This window comes from Molothrus ater, chromosome 4 (assembly GCF_012460135.2).
Source record: "Molothrus ater isolate BHLD 08-10-18 breed brown headed cowbird chromosome 4, BPBGC_Mater_1.1, whole genome shotgun sequence".
NCBI classification, from domain to species: Eukaryota; Metazoa; Chordata; class Aves; order Passeriformes; family Icteridae; genus Molothrus; species Molothrus ater.
The window spans coordinates 56,056,021-56,077,632 of NC_050481.2; the positions used below are offsets into that span (position 1 = coordinate 56,056,021).

At 36.5% G+C, this 21,612-nt stretch overlaps 1 protein-coding gene across 5 annotated transcripts in view; it reads right to left on the reverse strand.

The window, feature by feature from the left end:
* The window catches only part of SLIT2 (slit guidance ligand 2), a 258,736-nt gene that overhangs the window by 225,023 nt on the left and 12,101 nt on the right, over window positions 1-21,612 (reverse strand). For all 5 annotated transcript variants that reach the window (XM_036382153.2, XM_054514636.1, XM_036382151.2 and 2 more), the window contains exon 4: window positions 13,294-13,365. In XM_036382153.2, coding sequence (XP_036238046.1) covers window positions 13,294-13,365 — 72 coding nt within the window. The remainder of the gene's footprint in view (window positions 1-13,293; window positions 13,366-21,612) is intronic.

The window sequence follows — 21,612 nt, forward strand, 5'->3', positions numbered from 1 at the left end:
CAAAGCTGTACATTTCTAAGGAACTATAAACTGAAACTACAGCATCACATTCTTATTCACTTTATGAAGATATTAAACTAAGTTCCAAATTCATGTCTCTAATTCATCAAATAATAATACAACATTTAATGGATACAGATATTTTTCCTAACTATTTTCTTTTGGAGAAACAGAGAAATCTTTTCAAGACAGACATCTCCGTCTTCATTGGCATTTTCTCTTTGACTGCTTCTCAAACACTGGGATTTGTTTCAATTCTTTGGGAGTTGTTGCTTTTGTTTGTCTTAAAATGTTAGTATTTTAAACAGTAACAGTGAAGGCCCAAAGAACTACCAGTGCTAATGCATTTTCAGGCCCACACATCACACACTGATGCCTTGCTGTATGCATGAAAGGCAGAGTTGTGAACACTCAAATTCCTGTTCCATGGCACACACAAAACTGAGTGGTTATGCTAATAGTGCTTTACTTCAGGAAACAGACTTTGAAGTCTTTTACAGTCTTTACCAAACTATGGTTTTTTAACACAAAATGCTTTCTACTTTTGTTTATTCAACATGCAACAATTCTTATGCACCTTAATCTGAATTTCTCTAGAATAAGCATGTGAAATAATACACTTTTCTGCCAGCCCTGAAAGGCTCTCTAGGCCTCAATCCTACATTACAATAATGGTAATCTACAGCTCTTGTAAGACAAATTCTTCCCTGGACAAAAAGACAAATCAGCAATCAAATTGCCAAGTATTTGTGACTTTCAGTTAAATGGTAGCTTTTTCATGTTTCAGAATTTACTCCCTTCTACCAACTCACTCTCTAGAGCCTATCTAGGTATGAGAAGCACTGCTGGCCAGCAGTGTGGCTCCATCTGACTCCTTTCTCCTTTCACTTTTTCACCCCAATCAAACATCACATGGAACACAGCATTGCAAGCTGTCATTCATACTGCAAGGAAGAACTCAGACTCCTCTCTCCACCTGGCACCTTTGTGGACAAAATCACGATGAAGAGAGCTTGTAACAGAATGGTTTGGAGACTAGCAATGAATAAAAATCAGAGAAAAAGCTTTGATTTTCAACTATTACTGAGAAAATCCAACACCCCTATTACTCCTAAATGTTAAATCTTGGGAATTTACTATTATAGCAAACTGTACAGTTACATTTCTTAACTAAGAATTTGTGTATCTGGCAGTATTATTATTATTTTTACTTCAATGCTGAATATACACCAAACAATCATTCTTAGGTCACCCATCTCAAAAAACTTGCAACTCCCTGCAGAAATCTTTTCTTGACCAATCAATTTCCTAATTCAACTACATTTCTCTCAGTTTTGCTGTTCATTCTTCCCAATATACATGCACACATGATACTGACATTACTTTGCTATTCCACTCATATAAGTAGGCAAACAGCACATACTAATTTTAAAGCCTTCCCTACAACTCAAATGCATTTCCATTTTCTTTCATTTGACTGAGGAAAAAGACAAAATAGGTTTTGCAACCTGATTCACAAGAACAGAAAAAAACTTCAGTTTAGCCAAAATATTAGTGAAATATTTTTAATGTTGCAACAAAATGGAAAAAATACCCATTCGAAGTGAACTTCCCATGAGATTAACTAGCAAAGCAAACCACATCACCATTGGTTATGCAAAACTCCATAACAAAGTTAGAAATATTTTCTTTTCTATTTCCTGCAGTGCCTTTGATACACACACATGAAATGGAATGATGTTGTTGTTCCATGCTGCACATTTACAGCTATTATTCTCTCACAATAGCTTTTTCCCCAGCGATTACAATCTTTAGTTTGCCATATTTTGTATTTCCTACATGCTCCAGAAGAAATAATTTTATAATTAATATGTAATTTCCTACATATCCACAGAAGAAATCTAATTCCAGTATGCTTTTTTGTTTTAAATTTAAATACCTTACTATTATTTCCTTTACCAGAATTTACTGGTATGCTATCTAAACAGTTTAGATCAGCAATCAATAGACTACAAAACAATGACTCGAATAAATACTTCACCCCAGTATCTGAAACTTCAGGAGTGTGTGGCACAACTGGCCATGTCCCAGCAGCTTTGAACAGAGCATATAGTTTTACATGCAAGACTTCAAAGGTGATCGTGCACTGCATGTTGCAAAAATGTTTCATCTTAATATGGCATGCTAGTTGAACAAATTTTACTAACAGTAATCTTTATTATAGATCTGAAAAACACTTGAACAATTTTCTGGTTATTTCCTAGTCCAAGACTTACAACATGGTGAAAGATTCTCTTATTTTACACAGACAGAGCCACTGTTATCAGCCAGAACAGTGAAGATGGCCTGATTGGCATTTAGACCAATGCTCACATCTGAATATGTGTGGCTACTCTCACTGACAAACCAAGGAAAAGTAACACTGTGGTTATGACTTTTTTATTTTGTAGTTCAAATTTAAATTTGGCATCTGCTAAACTTACATACAAAACTAAAAGTTTGCCATGAGATATCTCCGTACTCTGTGCCAAATGAGTGGTTTTGGTTTCTGCACCTCTGACATGAACACTGTACTAGAGATCAAGAGGCAAAGCATTCCTCTACAGATTTGGCAGGCTGTCCACAAAAGTTCTGCTTTGTCATTTTTAAAAATTACTCTGACATAAAAAATAATGCTTTTTGAGTGGTATTTTTATTGTTTTGTAGGCACATAAATGATGAGGACAGTACTACCGCTATAACAAGTTATGGCATAGGAGAGTTACACAGAAGTATTTGCTCTATTGAATTTATAGACATTACTAAAATCTAGAAGGGAATTAAGCCTCTTGCCTTTTGCAAAGAATGCACAATTCATAAAGAACACAGAGAATATGTCAGAATCAATTAATCATTGACTAGATTTAACATTTATGCAGAAGTAGTAAGGACCAGATAGGAATTTTCCCCAGTCTCAGAAATGATCACTGCTTTCATGCAGCATACATATGTGTCAGAGTCATTTTTTTAGCTTATCCAAATACCTTTATTTAGTTCTGCAAAACTTTTCAAATTCTTTTCCCCCTTGTTTAGATGCATATTTACATTCTTTTCCCTCTAATAAGCCTGTCATACTTTGCATTTAGAGAAGCAGCTATAATAAATCCACCTTTTTTATATTAGCTGTTATCCTATCTTCAGTGCAACTCTTCCCTGTGGGTCTTCTCAAACTCCATGTGCAACCTTTGCAGCTTCAGTGTCAACCATCTAAATCCCTGCCAGCTATCCACCACTCCTACAAAATGCCATAAAAGTGGAAAAAAGAAGAGCTTGTGTTTCTTCTACCTTCCCCATGTTAAAATACCAAAAGCACTGAAAACTGCCACCAAACCTCTTCTTGTACACACTACCTTAAAAGTACGAGCAGCCCTTCCTCACAACTGTATGGATTACACATTCATAGCAAAAATAAAAATACCAATGAACTGTCTGGGCAGAAGGAGAAATGAAAAGAAGCAAAGATTTTCTCTCTTGTTCATGTTACCCTGAAAAACCTCAAGGAGTGCTTAGCTGAAAGGATTACCTCCCCAATTCAGCCCCTTATTTCTTCCCCCTAAAGACTAAGGGCCCTGGAAAGAAGCCTTCAGAGTGTGGTCCTTCAAACACCCTTGAGCCAGGGAGGGCCTGCACCTGGGCTTGGCTGTAAAGATGAAAAGAGCTCTGCAAGTCCCAGCTTTATTCTCCATGAGGTGGGTCTGAACAGCCATTAGCAGAGCAGGCCTCTCAAGTGTCTGGGGGAGAGAATAAACCCCGCTCAGCATTCATAAGCAGGCTTTTCCCAAGTAAAACCACCAGCCCTGACTCCAAGTACCCTTACAACAGCTACAAGGATCAGGACAACAGCCTGGGTTGTTCATCACTGCAGCTCTGCCTTCAGCTCTTCACCAAGACCAAGTATTCACTTTGTACATTGGCACTTTCTCTGCCACAATGAGAGTCCCTTTAATTGGTACTTAGATAATGTATGTGACCTTCCCACCAGGCCTCTGAGTCCCAAACAGTTCAGCACAGTTTCAGCTGAATTTTACTGCTCTGCATGTAGAAAGTGCAGCCTAAGTCTTCCTGCATGCACTGCTCATCTCAATCACTCACCAGCACAGCAAACCTACAAGCTCTGCCAGGACTGAGAGGAGAGCAAGCTCTGCACAGTACAGGGTAAGCCTTTCTTATCTATCCTAAGCATATCCTAAGGCTCCTTCATCCAAAACATCAATTAAGAAATGGATATCGCAAAATTATTTTTCAATTAAAAACACTGAAGAAAGGACTGAAATTGCAACACACTGTTTGAACTCTAAATGCTCAAATATTAGAGACAAAAGAAAATGCAAGTCTCTATCTGAATATTAAATTTCAACTTAATAAATATATTTAGAGAAGTTTGAAAAACATTAAGATCCCACTGGCAGATAAAAGTCTCACTGCAGCTGTAATATTTCATCAAGTGTTAGATGGTTCATGTCAGTTGCATGGAAAGAAAGGAACATTTACTGTATCAGCAGATTCCATCTGCGTTTTCTAACTCAGTTATTGACATGTGAGAAGGATATGATCATCAGAAAAAACAAAAAAACACAATAAAATTTGTGGATCATCAATAATTGACTTAAACTGTGCTGAGCTTTTTATTATTATTCTCTTAACATGCTTTAAAATTGTGGGGTTTATTCCTTAAGCAAAGACCAAATGATAAACAACCCCCAAAACAATCTCTAAATCTATACGTAATTTCAATTTTTACTACTGTGTTTGTAAAGGCACATCAGGTGAAAAGCATCTGCTCTTTAACAAAGAGCATTTCATCTAGCTTCAGATCTAGGATGCAAAAAAAAACCTATTCAAATGTGCTTTCTAGGGTGACATTATTGCAGAAAGTATTTGTAGATCAACATTACAACAAAAAGCATTATGAAGGACCCAGAGCAAATTAAATCTTTTAGATAGCCTTGACTTTGATACAATGGAACATATGGAAGTAGATCTCTACTGGGTAAAGTGGATACACAACTTTGTAGTAATGTTCCTTCCCTTGCCAATTTCCTATTCTTTTTGAAGAATTCAGACAGTAGCTACTACAACCAGAACATGATATGATGTCTATTTCAAACTTCCTTTTTGTTTTTTTCTTGTAGAAGCTTGTATATCCTTATCAAGAACATAGAGACAAATCTGCCAAACCAACAACTTTATTTTTTTTAACGACAGTAGAATTTTTGTTGATAAATTCTATATACATCAGTTATTTTCCAAGAAAAACTATGCTCTGTGTAAGAATGTACACTTTGGGAAATATTTTTACATGGAAAAAATATTGTGTTGTTTGAATGCTGTGCGAGTAACTTTAAAGAAGCTTTAAAACAAATTCAATGCATTTAAAATGCTATATAAATCAACATTCAGGATGAAGGGTCAACAGGGGTTAAACTGTCTGTCCTTCTTGATTGCCTTCATAAATGTCTTTTCTAGCTGTATTATAGAAGCAACCACAGCATAACTTGGATATTAAAACCTCCACGGAAACCAACAATAAAAGCTGCTAAGAATTTCACAAGGTTTTTTTTTTTTTTTCCTCTTAGGTGTTAATTAAATGATCATTTAACACTGAAATGTAAACACAACATTTTCATCTGCTGACAGCATAGCCCATTATAAATCCAGGGTAATAAACGTCCTGGTGTTAATACTCTGAAGCAGGTTCCCACAACACACTAAGATGCCTTGTCGTGTCTAAGGTTAAGCATCTAGACACAAAACAAAGATTGTGCCTACTCGACTTCCAGTTCAATTTTCCCATCGCCCAGTGACCTAGGTAACACTTTGAGCAATAAAGAATAAATTTAATTTCTCCAGCATTTTGTGAGGATTAGGAACAATTGTTGGCCTGCAATGACTTTTTATCCTTGGATTCTTTCTCTTCCAGAGCATTCCCCCAGTTTTAAAAGAAAATTCTGATGGTTTAAGACACAGAACAAACAGAAGTTTAAATTAGGCTTTTTTCAATCAATTGGAACTCTTGGAGGGGAAGCAATCAACTTTTCTTTGGACTTTTCTCAGCTATTCAGTTACTTTAGGCTTTAATCTTCCACTTGTAGAAGAAACCTACCATCACAGGGACAAGCCTCTATACTTTCAGATTTTCCCTTGGCTTGATTTATTCCTCTTTTCTGTTCTTTTTTTTTAATCAAGATGACATGGCTGCACTTAAACGTCCACTCTGTGCAAGCCAAGACTTACAGACTTACAGTCCTCTTTATAACATTTCACACCATGTTTCTGCACCACATAATAATGGCAATTCCTCTGACATGCTTTTTTACTTTTCATGACTTCTTTCACTGAGTTTCAGGTTTCTACTTAACTCCTGACTAAATGGTTTCCTGTATCATAATTTACCAAAGCTTTCAAGGTCAACCCTCCAGGAACAACCCAGGGACTGATTCAGACTGGACATGAATATGGTTACAGGTGATCCAAAACCAGCCAGTTTCATTTCTGTATTCAAAGACAATTCTCAGCTTTAACTGCTATGAGTCCAACAAAAACACAGAAGATAATTATTTTTGCTTGTTGTCAAAGCACCAAAACCACAACAGCTAAAGTAGACCTCTCAATTACTCTGAATACCACCACACTATTTAAATAGAGCTATGGCTTGAGTAATTAATATGATTCATGTTTTCACATAAGACATATTTAAATGCCAGCAGCTAATAGCATAAAAAATTTAAATAACACATATTTATGTTGGTTGAGAAGAATTGCTGTAAGTCATATTTTTGTTCGCTTGGTGTTTAACATAAACTTCTGATTAAGGGTAAAAGTGACTGACCAGTTTTGGAGTGTTTGTTCTAATAAAAAAAACCCCAAAAATATAAGCATCACAGAATCACAGAGTGTTCTGTGATTCGATGATGGGAGGGACCTACGAGGATCAAAGTCCAACTCATGGATATTCCTATCACTTATTATTGCAGCTTACATAAAGAGTTAGCGATCTGCCCAGATCAGAATTGGTTTACAGCCCCAACAGTACATCCAATTTTACATTTCATCCCATAGCAAAAGAAATATTGCTTGTAAAAACCCAACAAAACTATGCTTTTATGATTAAAGAAATAAAGGAAACTTTAACCACAAAAATGACTTCCAATTATCTCAAAAGTAAAAAATAAAAATAACCATATAGAGAGCATCATTTCGCAATAAAATAGTTCGTTTGCAATTTCAAAAATCTCATACTATTACTTCCAGTAACAACAATTCACTTAATTTCTGTATATTTGGTACACCAGTTTTTTTCCTGCACAGCAGCATAGCAGGTGACTTTCAAATCCAAAAGAAAGCATAGTTCAGGAAAGACCAACAGATTAAGAGATTCTATAACAAAGGGCAGGAAGAGAAACATAGTGAAGTTTGAAGTCCAATAAATGCACAGAGTGATAATTAATTTTACTTTTATTTTTCTAACTACATTTCAAAAGTTCATTCTGGTTCTATCAACATTTCCACTCAGCTGAATCTAAGGCTGAATGCTTGCTGTTGCTAGGATATAGCTACTGCAAGTTGCACACCAAATGCATATAAGCAATACTTGTTTCTTTGCTAAAAAATCAATCAACCTGATGAATTGTAAGCATTTTTGCAACACTTCCAAAAATCTCTAAAATGCCATCTTGCCATATCAGTAATGCTTATGTCTGAAGCAAAGCTACAGTGGTGTATTTTTGTTTTATTCAGTACCTTGAGACAACAGAATTTTCAATTCTGAAACATTACAGCAGAGAATGAAAGCTTAAAGTAGAAGCAAGTGGTCGTAGAACCAGAAAAAAGGTGAACGTGTAAGTCAAACTGCATAAAGCATTTGAGCTCCCAATTCTCTTTTGTCTTTACATTAAAAATGAGCAGGTAGCAGAAGTAACAGTGTTTATAATGTCTCACAAAACTTTATCTCCTAGTTCTTCCATGCCAAAAATAAATGCCAGAAATTAGGTATTACAAATCTAGCACAGAGGTAGCATGTTCTGTAACTTTGGTTTATTCTCACAGGCAATGAACCTTAAAAAGCATATGTTTAATACACAGTAATTCTTTTACTTTTTAGATAGGGTGTCTGCCTACTGACTGGGATTATACAAAAATAAACTCCCAGAAATGTAAATGGCAGTGGCCATGCAGCATAAGGGACCACATTCACCCTGAAAACATTCCATACTGGGGCAATAAGACCTCCTGTTAGCAAAAATGCAGTGATGTAGCAAACCAGCAAGCGTGCTTGCACACTGCAAAAAAGATTAATAATTACTCATATATTAAAAATTCCTTTTTAATTAGTGGCTTACAATACCACAAAGCCAGAACTGAATACTCATTTATACCTATCGTAATATGCTGTATGCCTTCACTAAATGATAATTTTGAAAGATAGTTACATTCTGAGAACTATAGTCACAGTTCAAGAGTGGTGCTAACAAAATAATGCTAGTATTTAAAAACTAACTTAGCAGCAGAATAGCTATATTCTTGCCAACTGAACTTAATTGGCTAGATAAAACAATTCAAACATTATTTTACTTGAACTAAGCAACTGTGGTTAAAAAAAAATACAAGTCAAAACACAAACCAGACCAATACAATGTAGGGAAGACTTACTTGGTTCCATTTAGCCCTAAAATAAGACTTAATTCTATTGCATGAAAAAAAAAAGAGTTGCCTTGTGTGCAGGCTGCTAAAACACAACAAAATAAATCATAAAAACTCAAACAAGTGAGTAAAACACACACTATCCTGGGGAGGATATAGCAAACAAGGTGGCTTCATAATTCATGTTTGAATTAGTGTTTCTTAAATTTTTTGTCCATCCAGCCCACCTCTGCAATAAAGTGGAGCACACTGTAACATTATTGCAGCACAGTGGAAACCAACCCACTGCACTTACCTGACAGCAGCTCCATTAGCAATCTATTCTGAAAAGGAGAAAAATTCTTCAATATTGTCTTTTGAAAAGGGAAAACTCATTTTTGCTCCTCATTGCACATAACACCCAGGGCAGCTGTTTGCAGTTGGAGTATTTCAGAGGCTTTGAGATAATGAGCATTTTTCTAATGAGTGATTCCTTTATTGAGTTGTTAAAATGGTTTCAGACTGAAGTGCCTTTTCTACAAAATTATGACTGTAGTCTCACTTTCTGTGATTACGGTTAAAAGAAATATGACAAAATCATAAATTACACCTTAACAATAGGGAGTCCAGCACTTAAAAATATTTAAAAGTCCTTGTTCTAGTGCCTTACATGCACCGTCTTACCACCTTTTCCCCTTCCTATCTGATGTGGTTTGTTTTGCGGTTTTTTTGCTGTTTTTTTCAGTTTTTTCTCTCTCGGCAGAGGTGAAAGCAGCACAAGGCTCAGCGAGTGATGCGAGCGGCACCTCCAGCAGCAGCGGCGGAGCCGGCGGGAGGAGCTGCCCGGGCCGGGATGAGTAATGATGGCGGTGCGGCCGGACAACGGTAACCCTGGCAACTGCAACCTGCAATTCCTGCCCAACCATTGTGGGATTTATTGTGGCAAGGGCCAAAGAGGCCAAGAGTAAAATGAAGCAGAGAACTATGGTGTCTGACACATCTACTACCACACACTTTAATCATAGCTGGCAGAAATTAATTCAGGAGGAATTTTTGCAAGGGCCCCCTGTACGGCACGTTTTGTTGTTGCTGCCGCCGCTGCTGTTCTGGCCTAAGATAATTTTTAAAAGTTTTTTTTGATGTTTAGTAATTTTTCTCTGTAATTATTTGCTCTTAGGAATTTTTTTAGTGACTAACAGACATCTCAAAATTGATGTTTATGAATCAGACTACATTAAGTTTTGGAAGTTTTTCCCTTTAGAGGAGAAACATTTGTAGTGTGTACCTTCAAGTTCATATATTAAAAGAAAAGCATATAAGACAACAGTCACTACAAAGGTTGATTTTTTTTTTCAAGGTCAACATTGCCTAACTTATACAGATATTAGTCGGTAAAGAAACCTAACCACATTCCAAGCACACAAAGTGTAAATCAGAAGGGACAAGCTTTGTGCATGTAACTCAATAACCTTTACATGCCACTGATTAATAAAGGTATTTTTTACAACTGATTTTTCAAACAGCTTGGGTGCAAGCTGCAGCTCAGTATCCTGCAGCAAACAGCAATCAATGAACTGTGATCTAACCAGCCAAAGTAAGCAGTCAAAATCTATTTGCCTCAGATAAGCACTCACTAGGCTGTGGTCATTGTCTGTGCTAAGGTACCATCCCTGACATGACACAACGTAGCATGACTGGGCATACAGGTCACCAAAGAATGCCCCTTCTTGCAGCAATACTACTTGTTGAGCAAGAACTTAAATTTTCATCCCAGGGGATTTCAAACAGCACCTTTATTTTAATGGCACTGCATCAAAACAGAAGCTCATGTACATTGTGCTTTGAGAGATTTCTTGCAAGGTAAAACTAATATACCCTACAGCACTCTCTATACTATTTTTGGCATTAACTACTTCCTACTGAAATATTTATGTTAAAACACCTTTATAGATAGCTTTTAATGGGAAAATCAGCTTCTGTTTTGACTAAAACTATCCATTTTAACTAGTTCCAGGAGATTTCTTGGAAGGCTGCTAAACTGGAAAGAAAGTAGCCTGAAAAATAATTTAACTACCTTTGAAATTAAGTGTCTTTAGACACAGAAAATAATGCACTGTCTCTTTTAAATTCTCAACCTATTGCTTTCCTTTACTTACACTTCCCATCTGTCAACAAGTGCTTGTAATTTTATTACACTGTCCTGTAGTTTATGCAGAGTTGGTATTATTTTACAGAGTTCTGTTAATGGACTGGATAAATGGTAATGCTATTTAAACTAGTCTCCTGCTCCAGCAAACACAGCTGCAACTGTACTACTATTTCTAGGCAAACATCTTGACCTGAACACGCAGTGCTCTCTCAACCCGTCCAAAGAGAAATTGGAGCAGACAGCAAAGGGAAAGCATAGCCGGCCGCTGGCGGCAACCAACTGTGTCCAATCATAATTCATATACAGTGTAACCTCTTTCTTTTATATTGCATTTAGCCTACACAACAAGCATATGTGCTTCTTCACCTGGCATCTCATTTACAGCCAAGGGTCAAATGGTAATTATTATTCACAGAAGCTCAATAGTATGTTGAAACCTCGCAGTACACACATTGTTTGATTAGCTGTTAAATGCCAAAAATAAATACTGAACACAAAACAAAAAAAATATATATAATTGATCATGTTTTGAGAACTTTAATTCTCCTTACAAAACTATTTATTTGGATGTAAATACATCTAAACCTATCCAATGATACATATAAAGAACCAAATCACTTTATACTCTTCAAAGTGAACAAGCTACATATTATCTGGAAACTAACCACAAACATTTAACTAACATCAGTGCCTTTGTTGGCCTGGCATCTTTTAATTACAAATATAGTGCTAAGCAGTTGTAATTTTCTACTACCATTCATATTTTCTTTTAAACATGAATACATTATAACCAGACATTCACTTTCATGGTCTGATCAACAATAACCCTTAGGCAGAGGAAATTTAATACTCTGAAGCCAGTGATCTCTTACTTTCCTCTATATCCACTATGAGCACTTGTGTGCTTTATGTCAAAGGACATTAGAGATTTAAGACTAGCATATATCAAATACACAATTCTGAAATAAATATATTCAAATATGATTTTGACTGAGGTGTGTATCCATTTTTTGCCTGCAAAATATGGCTCATTTATATTATATATGTATCTAGGTATCAACCATTACACTGTAGGTGGAATAATAAACTGACCATAAATCCCTTTAATCTCATTCCTGATAGAGGTAATGTCTTTATCCCAGCTGATGGAAATTATGAGACTCAACTGTTAATATACAACTCAGTATTTGAATATATTATAATATTATAGTAGTGAAAATATTTTTATTTGTCAGGAAAAAAGCCTTAAGCAGCTTTCTGGCCTAGTCATTTAAGAACTCATTAGATCTACGTGGAATTTCTGGAAACAAAGTAGACATCTAAGGCAGTGGAATAAAACAAAATACACAAAAATAAATGTTTACAATAATAGGAGTAATTTTCAGTTTGCTATTGTATATTGCTATAAGGAGGAAGAAAATAACTATTATTTCACAAAAGTAAAATAAAAATCAAGAAAAATAAAAGCATCACATTTGTTCTGAAACATAATTCCATATACTAAAGTGGAAACAAGAGGAATCCCGCTTTCCTCCAACTTGACCTTTCTTTTTCCAAGCACACAAGTGATGAAACCCAGTCTAAACCAGCAATTTCAACAGCAGAAAGCTCACCTGGAGCCTGAAGAAATGTATCAAACATATCCAAATTAAAACAGACTGAACTGGTACAACCTTATAAAAGCCTACTTAAGCATGTCATGTGTTATCCCTTCCATAACACATACTGTAACTTAAAGGTACCTTACAATTTAATTTGTTCAAATAAAACATATTCTGAACTTTATTCTACATTTCAATTGCACCAGAATTAAGCAGCTTTTTAGAAATGACAGTGGGTCAAACCATGTATTTTAAAATATTGCCTGGAGTAAAACATTATCAAACCAAGTAATACAATCAAAACAAAGAAGTCGTTTCTCAATTCATTGTCATTTTTATTTAAGGTAAAGCATTTAATAATTTTTTCTTCCCAGAGCTTGAGTTACTGTCTTTATTTCCCTCTGAGGGACACAGGAGAGACTTCTCTGCAGACCTAGCATTTGCCAGTGCCATCATTTTTCTGCTCAAGTGTGTATAACCACAAAAGCAGAACATCACAAAACCAAAGTGCTTATACAGTGCTGCATCTTTGGGTCAGAATCTCCACAGGCACTTTTTAGCTCTTTTAACACAGAAACAATTTAAAAAACACAAACAAGAGAAAAGTAAAATCAAAAGTATTCTTTCTGAAAAACTCCCTTACAGAAGTGGGAATAAATGACAATATTCTCATACAAGTATCAGCATATGACCTAGATGTAAAATACAATTTAAAAAAAAACTTGCGAAGCAGTGAAAGAAAGTACTCAGTTTAAACAAAATACCAATGTTCCAAGACGCATTTTAGCCCGATGTGAGGCAAGAGATAAAAATTCTAATGCAAGACACAATAACAGACCAAATCCAAGATTTCCCAAATATAGTTATTGGACCATGTCTACTTACAGCCTGTATAACTTCGGAGTCCCCAGAAAGAGCAGCTCAGAAAGCAACTGGAGGTTATTTCTGTTTAGGCGCCTTTGAAAAGAAAAAGAAAAAGTTGTGTTAAATTACAAATGCTACAGCAATGCAATGTTACCACTTTGAGTTGGAATCCCAGGGCTGTAACAAGCTGATTTTAAAGACCAGAAAGGTCCATTAGCGGAGACATGGTCCAGTAGTAAATTTACCATGGACTAATTACATTTTCTGGTTTCCCCCAACAGACCATATTACCTATTTTATGAAAGATTTTGAATCTCAGCAGTGTGAGCCAATCACTAAGTCAGGACTCCATCCTGCATAAACAACATGAAAGCTAAAAATACAAAATCAGCAGTGCAAATTCAATTCCCTACCAACTCTATGTTCCTCTTAGTATAATGGAGCAGATAGACATTTTGTGACCATGAAAAGGTTCAAGGGAGCATGTATCAAATGTGTACACTTTCAGTAAACAAGATAATGTGTCTAACGATCCATATAACCTATTTATATGAATTTTAAAAAGCAAAGGAAGCTGTTAGAGAAACCCTGACCAAATAGAAATCAAAAAACCCCAAGGAGTCACCGCTTATATCTGGCATTACAAGGAGGTTTTTTCATGCACTTTTCCACTTTAACTGTAAAAATAGGAACTTTGAGGAAGCTAAATTTTTTTTAAAAATAGAACTTGATCAGTTGTACATAAGACAGTGTACAACAGAAAAAACTGCAACTGAAATCTGGAAGGTGCCCACTTGTCTGTGAAGATTCTCACTGAGCATGCCGACCAGGGTCACAGCTGCTCAAACTGAGGTGACAAGATCAAAGCCCTCTGTATTATACCCATAGACAACAGAACCACCACTAGCCAAGGCAAATATATTCTAGCCTCATGTTTTTTTCTAAACATATGATGCAGATTATTCTTTCTACTGTGTCTGACAGCCCTGGAGCATACAGTCATCCCAGTCAAGAAATCAAGCTCAAAACAGGCTTTTGGTTGTTTTTAACAAATGCATCCACCACATGTGGCACCTGCCATTCAAGCAAAGCAACCAACTAGAAAAAACTGTTGTGTCCCATAAAATTTATCACAGGTCATACTTTGCAATGCTCAATCCTTCAGTAATTCAGGGCCCTCACCAGACTGCATGGGACAATCTGATATATACATACATGTATATATATATAAAAATATAATTCTAACTGTGGTTACACTACATCAATAAACTGCTATCAACGCATCCCACAAGGTTAAAAAATATACTGGGCATCAGTCTTGAAAAATTAAGTTTCAGAATTTCATAAAGGCTCAGATTTTCCTGTTTAGCTAAATAATTAAGATTGTTTAGCCTCTCTGGGCAAATTTCTCATAAACATTGTTCCATATAATGGTCTTTCCAGTTTAAAGATTTTTTCCAGAAATTCCCATGTAGATACATAGAGACATTGAAAATCAAATTTTACATAACTCCATGGTTTAGTTCAGTTAGTTTTTCCTCCCTTAAAGCTCAATGTGACTACTGATGAGAGCGAAATAATCTGAGAAATATTTTTATGCACACAGAGGGTTGCTGCCACACTTCAAATCATAAGGAAGCAGACAGCTACTTGAGTTCTAGATATCCATAATTCTCCAGTGTTAATTTCAGGTTCTCTTCTGTTAGTCAAGCATCAGAAATCCTGATTTCTGTAAGCAGAAGAAACCTAAATCACACATTTAGTGATTAAAAAAAAACAAACTAAGAGTGAAAGAAGCAAAAAAATGTAGAACTACACTACTGGATTAAGAGAGGTGAGAGACGATGCATTTTAATAACTAGGGAAAAAAATCTTAATCCAGCAACAACAAAAAAAAATCTAGATTGTGATCTTGCAAATCACATGTCCAAATTAGTAGAACGAAAAATTTCCATATAAAAGAAAGAGCTATAATTTAATGACTACTGGAAGACTTCTGATTTGAACACTACTTAAAAAGAAACCTATCCCAACAAAAATACAAGAAAGTGATACATTTTACTGCTTCTCCATCTACTGCATTTTCAAAATTAAATTATTTATAAATTTACTAAAGGTCAGAAAATGTCTATTTATGTATAAAAGTATATGCCAAGACCACAAAACTTAGTTTAAAACAATTGTCTTCTACTTAGGCTACATTTGCAGTCCAACAAGATTTTGAAAATTAAACAAACGAACAAAAGAGTAAAAAAAGAAAAAGTTCATTCACTGCTTCTGTTAGTTAAATAGAGACTTAAACCTCTAAGTCCATTTTTACAGATCCAAAATTACATGGAAAAGCATGTAGGGTAAAGACTAAAAAGTGAGTTTCTAATCAGTTTGTCAGGACAAAAATCTCTGTTGATACTTTGTAATAAATCTATTAAGTTTGGACACTAGACAATAATGATGAACTGTTACTGAAAGGGCAATGAAATTACTCAGTATCTGTATTTTTATAGAAGTTTCATTACACAAAAGCCTCTCTAGTACAATGACATAATATTGATGATCAAGTTCATCAGGCAGGCTACCTTTCACTAAATGCAAGAACAGTCTCACAAGGACACACAGGATCACACAGAAGGATACTTCACAGGCAAAATACTTGCTCTGCTATTTAATGTCTTACACAAACAGTTAACACCTTCCATCAGGAGTTTCTGTTATTACCTGTACTTCACATACCCCACACAGCTGAGTATACCTTTAACATACTGATGCATCTGCCACTCTACAGACTTTCAAATCTAGTGTTATGGACAATAAATCAAGTTGTATTAATTAAACTAGCAATAAACAGCACTACCCTCATGTCTCACCAGTTTCTACCCTGTGAGATTAGTGTTTCAACACACGATTCTACTTTGACATTCAGAAGACTAAAATATTTGTTCTTTGAGCACTACACAGATTGAGGGAATACACAAATTACTGATCCCTTATGAATCTTGCATTTTGTATCTTCTACTTTGAATAGCTTTATCCCACTCACTGAATATTCTTTTAGAACTAAGCTTTCTCTACCAAAAAGTTGACTATTCCTTATTGTCTGTGACCAAGAAGATAAAACATAACTAATTTTCATAAAGGCAATAATGGAAAATTCATCAAATACTTCAAAAAGAGACTTAAGCTACTCTTTACACCTAACAAGTTATAGCAGATGCTTTTAAGAGTGTCAATTTGCTGAGTTTTCTATATGGAGATCTTATGAACTAGACTTCATTGAAATACATTTTTCAAGACTACAGTACGTAGTTCTGTCTATAAAAAGGACATGAAAATGTAAGTGAATGGGAAAAAAGTATGCAGAGCAAGTCTGAAACAACAGCGTTGTATCACAGTACACAACAGTCTCCCATTCAACAGTCACCATGAAGAGTTTCTAATCTTTGGAAAGAGTCACACAAGGAGTCAAGAAAATATATTACTATTTTAAAATGGTTCACTGTTTTACATGGTTCTCCCCACAGTTCCACTTTTTCAGGTTACCTGATGCTTCATTTTGTCTTAAATAATACCTATCCAGAACACACAAACATACTGAAACAAGAGTGAGTGAAAAAGATCTCCTTTCTCTCAAGCTGAAACCCAGGGCAAGCAGAGTGGATCATGGAATCCAAGACTGTAGGTTTTAAAGAACTACAGCTACTTTGAGTAAAAACAACCATAAACATTCCACCACATCTTCTATCCATGTTTTCATGGTAGCAGACACTTAGCACAGTTACCTAGCAGGCTATGTTTCCCCTGGGACAATGCAAGAAGAGAAATTTCAGTTTCACCAAATGAACTGCTCTCCCAAAACTGACATGGAGCTCAAAGTGAAGCACTGAAGAAACAGTGATGAGATATTCCATACCACGACTATTCAGTTTTCCAACTGAGCCTCAAATATTTGTGTTTCTCAAGCAGAGAGCTCAGAGGAGATGAAGCATTAGTGGTGTGAGCAACAGAAAATGTACTGAAGAACCTCTGACATTGTAACAACTTGTAAAGTCCTTTGGTAGTGTGCAGAAATAAACAGATGAGGGACCATTACAATATAATTCTTTCAAGTTGCAATTCAAATCTATCTTTTTTTTCCTTCTGCTGCTGAATGGATCTTTTAGAAGAGATTGGGCAAACTTACACAGATAAATTTTTGAGCTCTTCACAATAAATTCAAGCAATGTCCACATACTACCTAAAGTATACAAATACGTTAGTTTAAAACTCCCAGAGGTCAGTCTTCTAGACATAGTAAAGACTAGAAAAGCATCTCCAAAGTAAAATTATGGTATAAGTATATAAAAGGATTTAAGGACAAAGAAAAATTACCTTTGACAAATGAGCAGGTGAAAACACTCATTAAATTAAGCTCAATACCAACAGGCAGATAAAAGTAAGACCTGACAAAGAATAAGAAACTTTTTGAAGCAGACAACATTAAGGTATGCAAAAAAAATGTGGCTTAATTTGAGCTAGTGGTTCTGAACAACAGGTTACTTTAGTAAATTGATATATATCTGAGTTTTACTTGTCTTCTGCATGCAGCCAGAGTACATGAAGATGACAACAGACAGAGGCTGGAGGGAAAGCACATTATGCTCCCAGTAGCAACATATCCTAACCCACTCAAGTCTGGCCATGCCACAAATCCATCCTGATGTGTCTCTCAAGTTTTCATGCCACAATAACTATGATCCAGTAGCAATCATGCATGGAGGAGGAAGGGAGGAAAAAAAACATCTTTATTGCACTGGGTACAATGCAATTGCTATAATTCACACCCATTTGTTTCAGACTTGTTACAGCCTTTACTGTAACTTGTTTCTCATCCCACTGTATCAACTACATCCAGCCAGAGAAGGTGTAGGAGACTGTGGAGCCTCTCTGGGAAAATGAGCTGTTCCAGTGCTTGACTGTCCTCACAGGGAAGACGTTCTGCCCTTACCTGCAGTTACACTCCCCACTTTGATTTATGCTTGGTGGCTCACCACATCAATGAGCCTGGCTTGAGGTTTTTCATAACGACCTCACAAGTACTGGAAGGCTGCTCTTTTGTCCCACCTAAGTAAGTTTCAAATGGATTTTAGTTCAGGTAGATGCAATTCTACCCATAAACCCTGTAGGACAAAAGAAGCCCTCAAAGATAACTTGAGAGCTGATCGAAGTTAAAAGCTGTTTAAAGTCAGTTATAAATCAGCTGTGCTCTTTAATTAGAAACAGCCTATCCCACTGGGTGCATAGAGAATGAGTCTTCCAAAACCCTAAATACAGGACAGATGCATTTTATCCCACTGCCACTGCTTCAGGAAAATGATTGAATGCTTCCAACTTACAAGGATTATTGACAGTAGAATTCATTATTTTACATTCCTCCTTCAAAGTTAGCCTAGAGAAGTAAATACACTATCTGTACATAGTAGCACACAGCACCATACAGCTTAGAAATTGCATTCTTCAAAGGAGCATATTCACACCTTCTGTTTGTCAGCAGAGGAAATAACTGTTACACCCATTTAACAGCTCAGTGAACCTCATTTGCAAAATATACATAAACTTTAAAAGAATAAAAGCCTGTTTACATTACATTTCAATTTAAAATGGAAGAACATGTCAGTAATCAAACCTCTGCATGCTCACACAGGAGCACTTTCTACCCACAACTGAGCCCACAAGGCTCCTTAAGTAGTTCCAAGATGTTACAGGGATATGCATCCTCTGGGAAGGTCTAACATCAGTTCAGGCTTTATGAGCTCAGGAAATAGAGAAGCCACCTACAAAATTATCTAAGTACTTCAAAAGAGAAAGCTAGTACACAGCACCCAAATCATTGCCATGGGCTAGTTTAAGTATGATGTCCAAAAATTTTACTCAAATACACAAGAGTTAGAATAACAGACATCAGAATAAGTGATTCCTACTGCCTCAACAGAGAAATTATAGACTTAGACTTCCATCTGAAAGGAAGGCAAATCACTACTTTCCTACAAAAACATTGTGCTATATCTGCCAGAGGCAGAAAATATTTGTGCATCCATGTCCAAAGCCACAATCTGCTGAACTTCAACACATCTGGCAACTGCTCTCTCTGAATGTGACTTGCATGTCATCAAGTGAGAGGAAAGCCCAAGATCTAAGAGCTAAGCAAAAGATTGTGCCAGTTTTTCCATTAAGAATTCTCTGCAAAGACAATTTCTCTAGTCAAACTACTCATAATCTCATTAAGCCTAACAATATCAAGTTCACCAACCACATGAGTAAAAACTGGAATCTGAGAAGTTCAAGGCTGTTCTTAGAGCATTGGATGTCCAAGGTTTTCCCCAGGTCAAGAAACACTTAAGCAGGACTCCACTTTCCAGTCTAAATAGTGATTAGCTAAAAAAGATATTCCCATTTAATTTCAAATATAAATTAGATATTTGTTTTAGTAAGAAAAAAAAACTTCTGAACAGTAGCAGGACACTACTGCAAATTCAGTGTCTTATTTGTGTAGGAAGCAGTAAAAAGTACTTCTCAGCTATAGTACTACATTGAGCTAGTGCATGCTACTTGAAACCTAAGGTATTTTCTGTCCTTCATTTTCTTCTCCTGTGAATTTGATGTCAAGTCCAAAATTACCACACTCCTCTCCTACCCCAATCAATTCTCCCTACATTATGCAGAACAGTATTTTGTGCTGTCAAGCATCTATACTCACTTTGCCTTTTTAAAGCATTTTTTTCACTATAAAGAAAAGACAAACTAAGGCTGCTGTTTTCTATATTCCTTACTGTTTCAATAGAAAAGATATTTCTATAAATATTTAGTCATTATTCTTATTAATTCTGCCTACAGCACTAAAAAGCATGAAGAACACAGTAAAAGCCAGGAAACTGCAGGCTAGGAAGCCTCATCTCAATGCCTGAAAAGGCAACTGGGCAAAATATTTCTATTTCTATTTTAGACACAGTAAGGACACAGATGACTGGGAGTGGTCAGCACAGATTTGACATTGAGAAAATGATTCCTGACCAGCCTGGCAGCCTCCTACAATGAATAAGGAACTTGGCAGATGAGGGGAAGGCAGTAGATGTTTATCTTGACTTCAGTAAGGGTTCTGACACTGCCATTCATAATGGTTGTCCTCACAGACAAACTGATAGAGTACAGACTACAAAAGCAGATGGTGAGGTGGACTGAAAACTACCAAAAGTGCCAAGTTCAAAGACTGTCAATGACTTGTGGTCAGGGGCACAAAGTCCATTTGGAGAACAGTCACAAGTTACATACTCCAGGAGTCAGCAATGGAACCAGTACTGTTCAAAACTTCATTCATGACCTGGAAGATGGGACACACTGCACCCTCAGCAGATTTGCAGATGCTACAAAACTGGAAAGAATGATGCACAAAGGAAGACTGATGCACTAAGTCTGTGCACTGCCTGAAAGTAACACAAACAGGCTGGAGTATTGCTTGAAAAAGAAACTTGGGAAGGGCAACAAAAGGGAAATGGAAAGACCTGAACCTGGAGAAGACTAACTCCATACACCAGCACACACTGGAGAACCACCAGCTGGAAGAACCACCACAGAGAACAGTCTAGGGTGCAGGTGAATAAGAAATTCAAATGAAGCCAGCAATGTGCCCTTGCACAGAAGGCCAACAGCATCCCGGGCTGTAATCATAGGATTGTTACCAGCAGGTCAAGGCATGTGGTCCTTCCCCTAAAATCAGCACTGGTGAGACATCTGGAGAGCTGTGCCCAGTGCTGGACTCCCACCACAAGAGACTGGACCAAGTCCAGGGAAGAACTGCTAAAATGACAAAGGAGACAGATTGAAGCACCTGTCACATTGGAAGAAGTTGAGAGGGCAGGGACTGCTTAGCCTGAGGAGGAAAAATCTCAGAGATATCTCAATGTGCATCAATACTTCATGTGTACAAATAAGTGATGTGATTCCATCCCAAGTAAGGAAAACTGAGCCAGACTCTTCTCAGCGGTGCACAGTGAAAGGACAAGAGGCAATGGGTACAAATCAAAGAACAGGAAAACTGTATTTCAACTTAAGAATAGTGACTGTGAGGGTGGTCACACAGAGAGGCTGCAGACTCTCCATTGCTGGAGAGATTCAAAATCCAACTGGAAACAGCCTTCAGACACCTGCTGGGATGGACCTTGAGTTAATCAGTAGCATGGGATTAGACAATCTCCAGAGACTTCTTCAAGCCTCCACAATCTTGTGAAGCTCACTTATGGGATTCTACTCCGTAAAGTACACCATAAAGAAGGAAACAGAAGTTATACTACATGTCTAGAACATGTTACT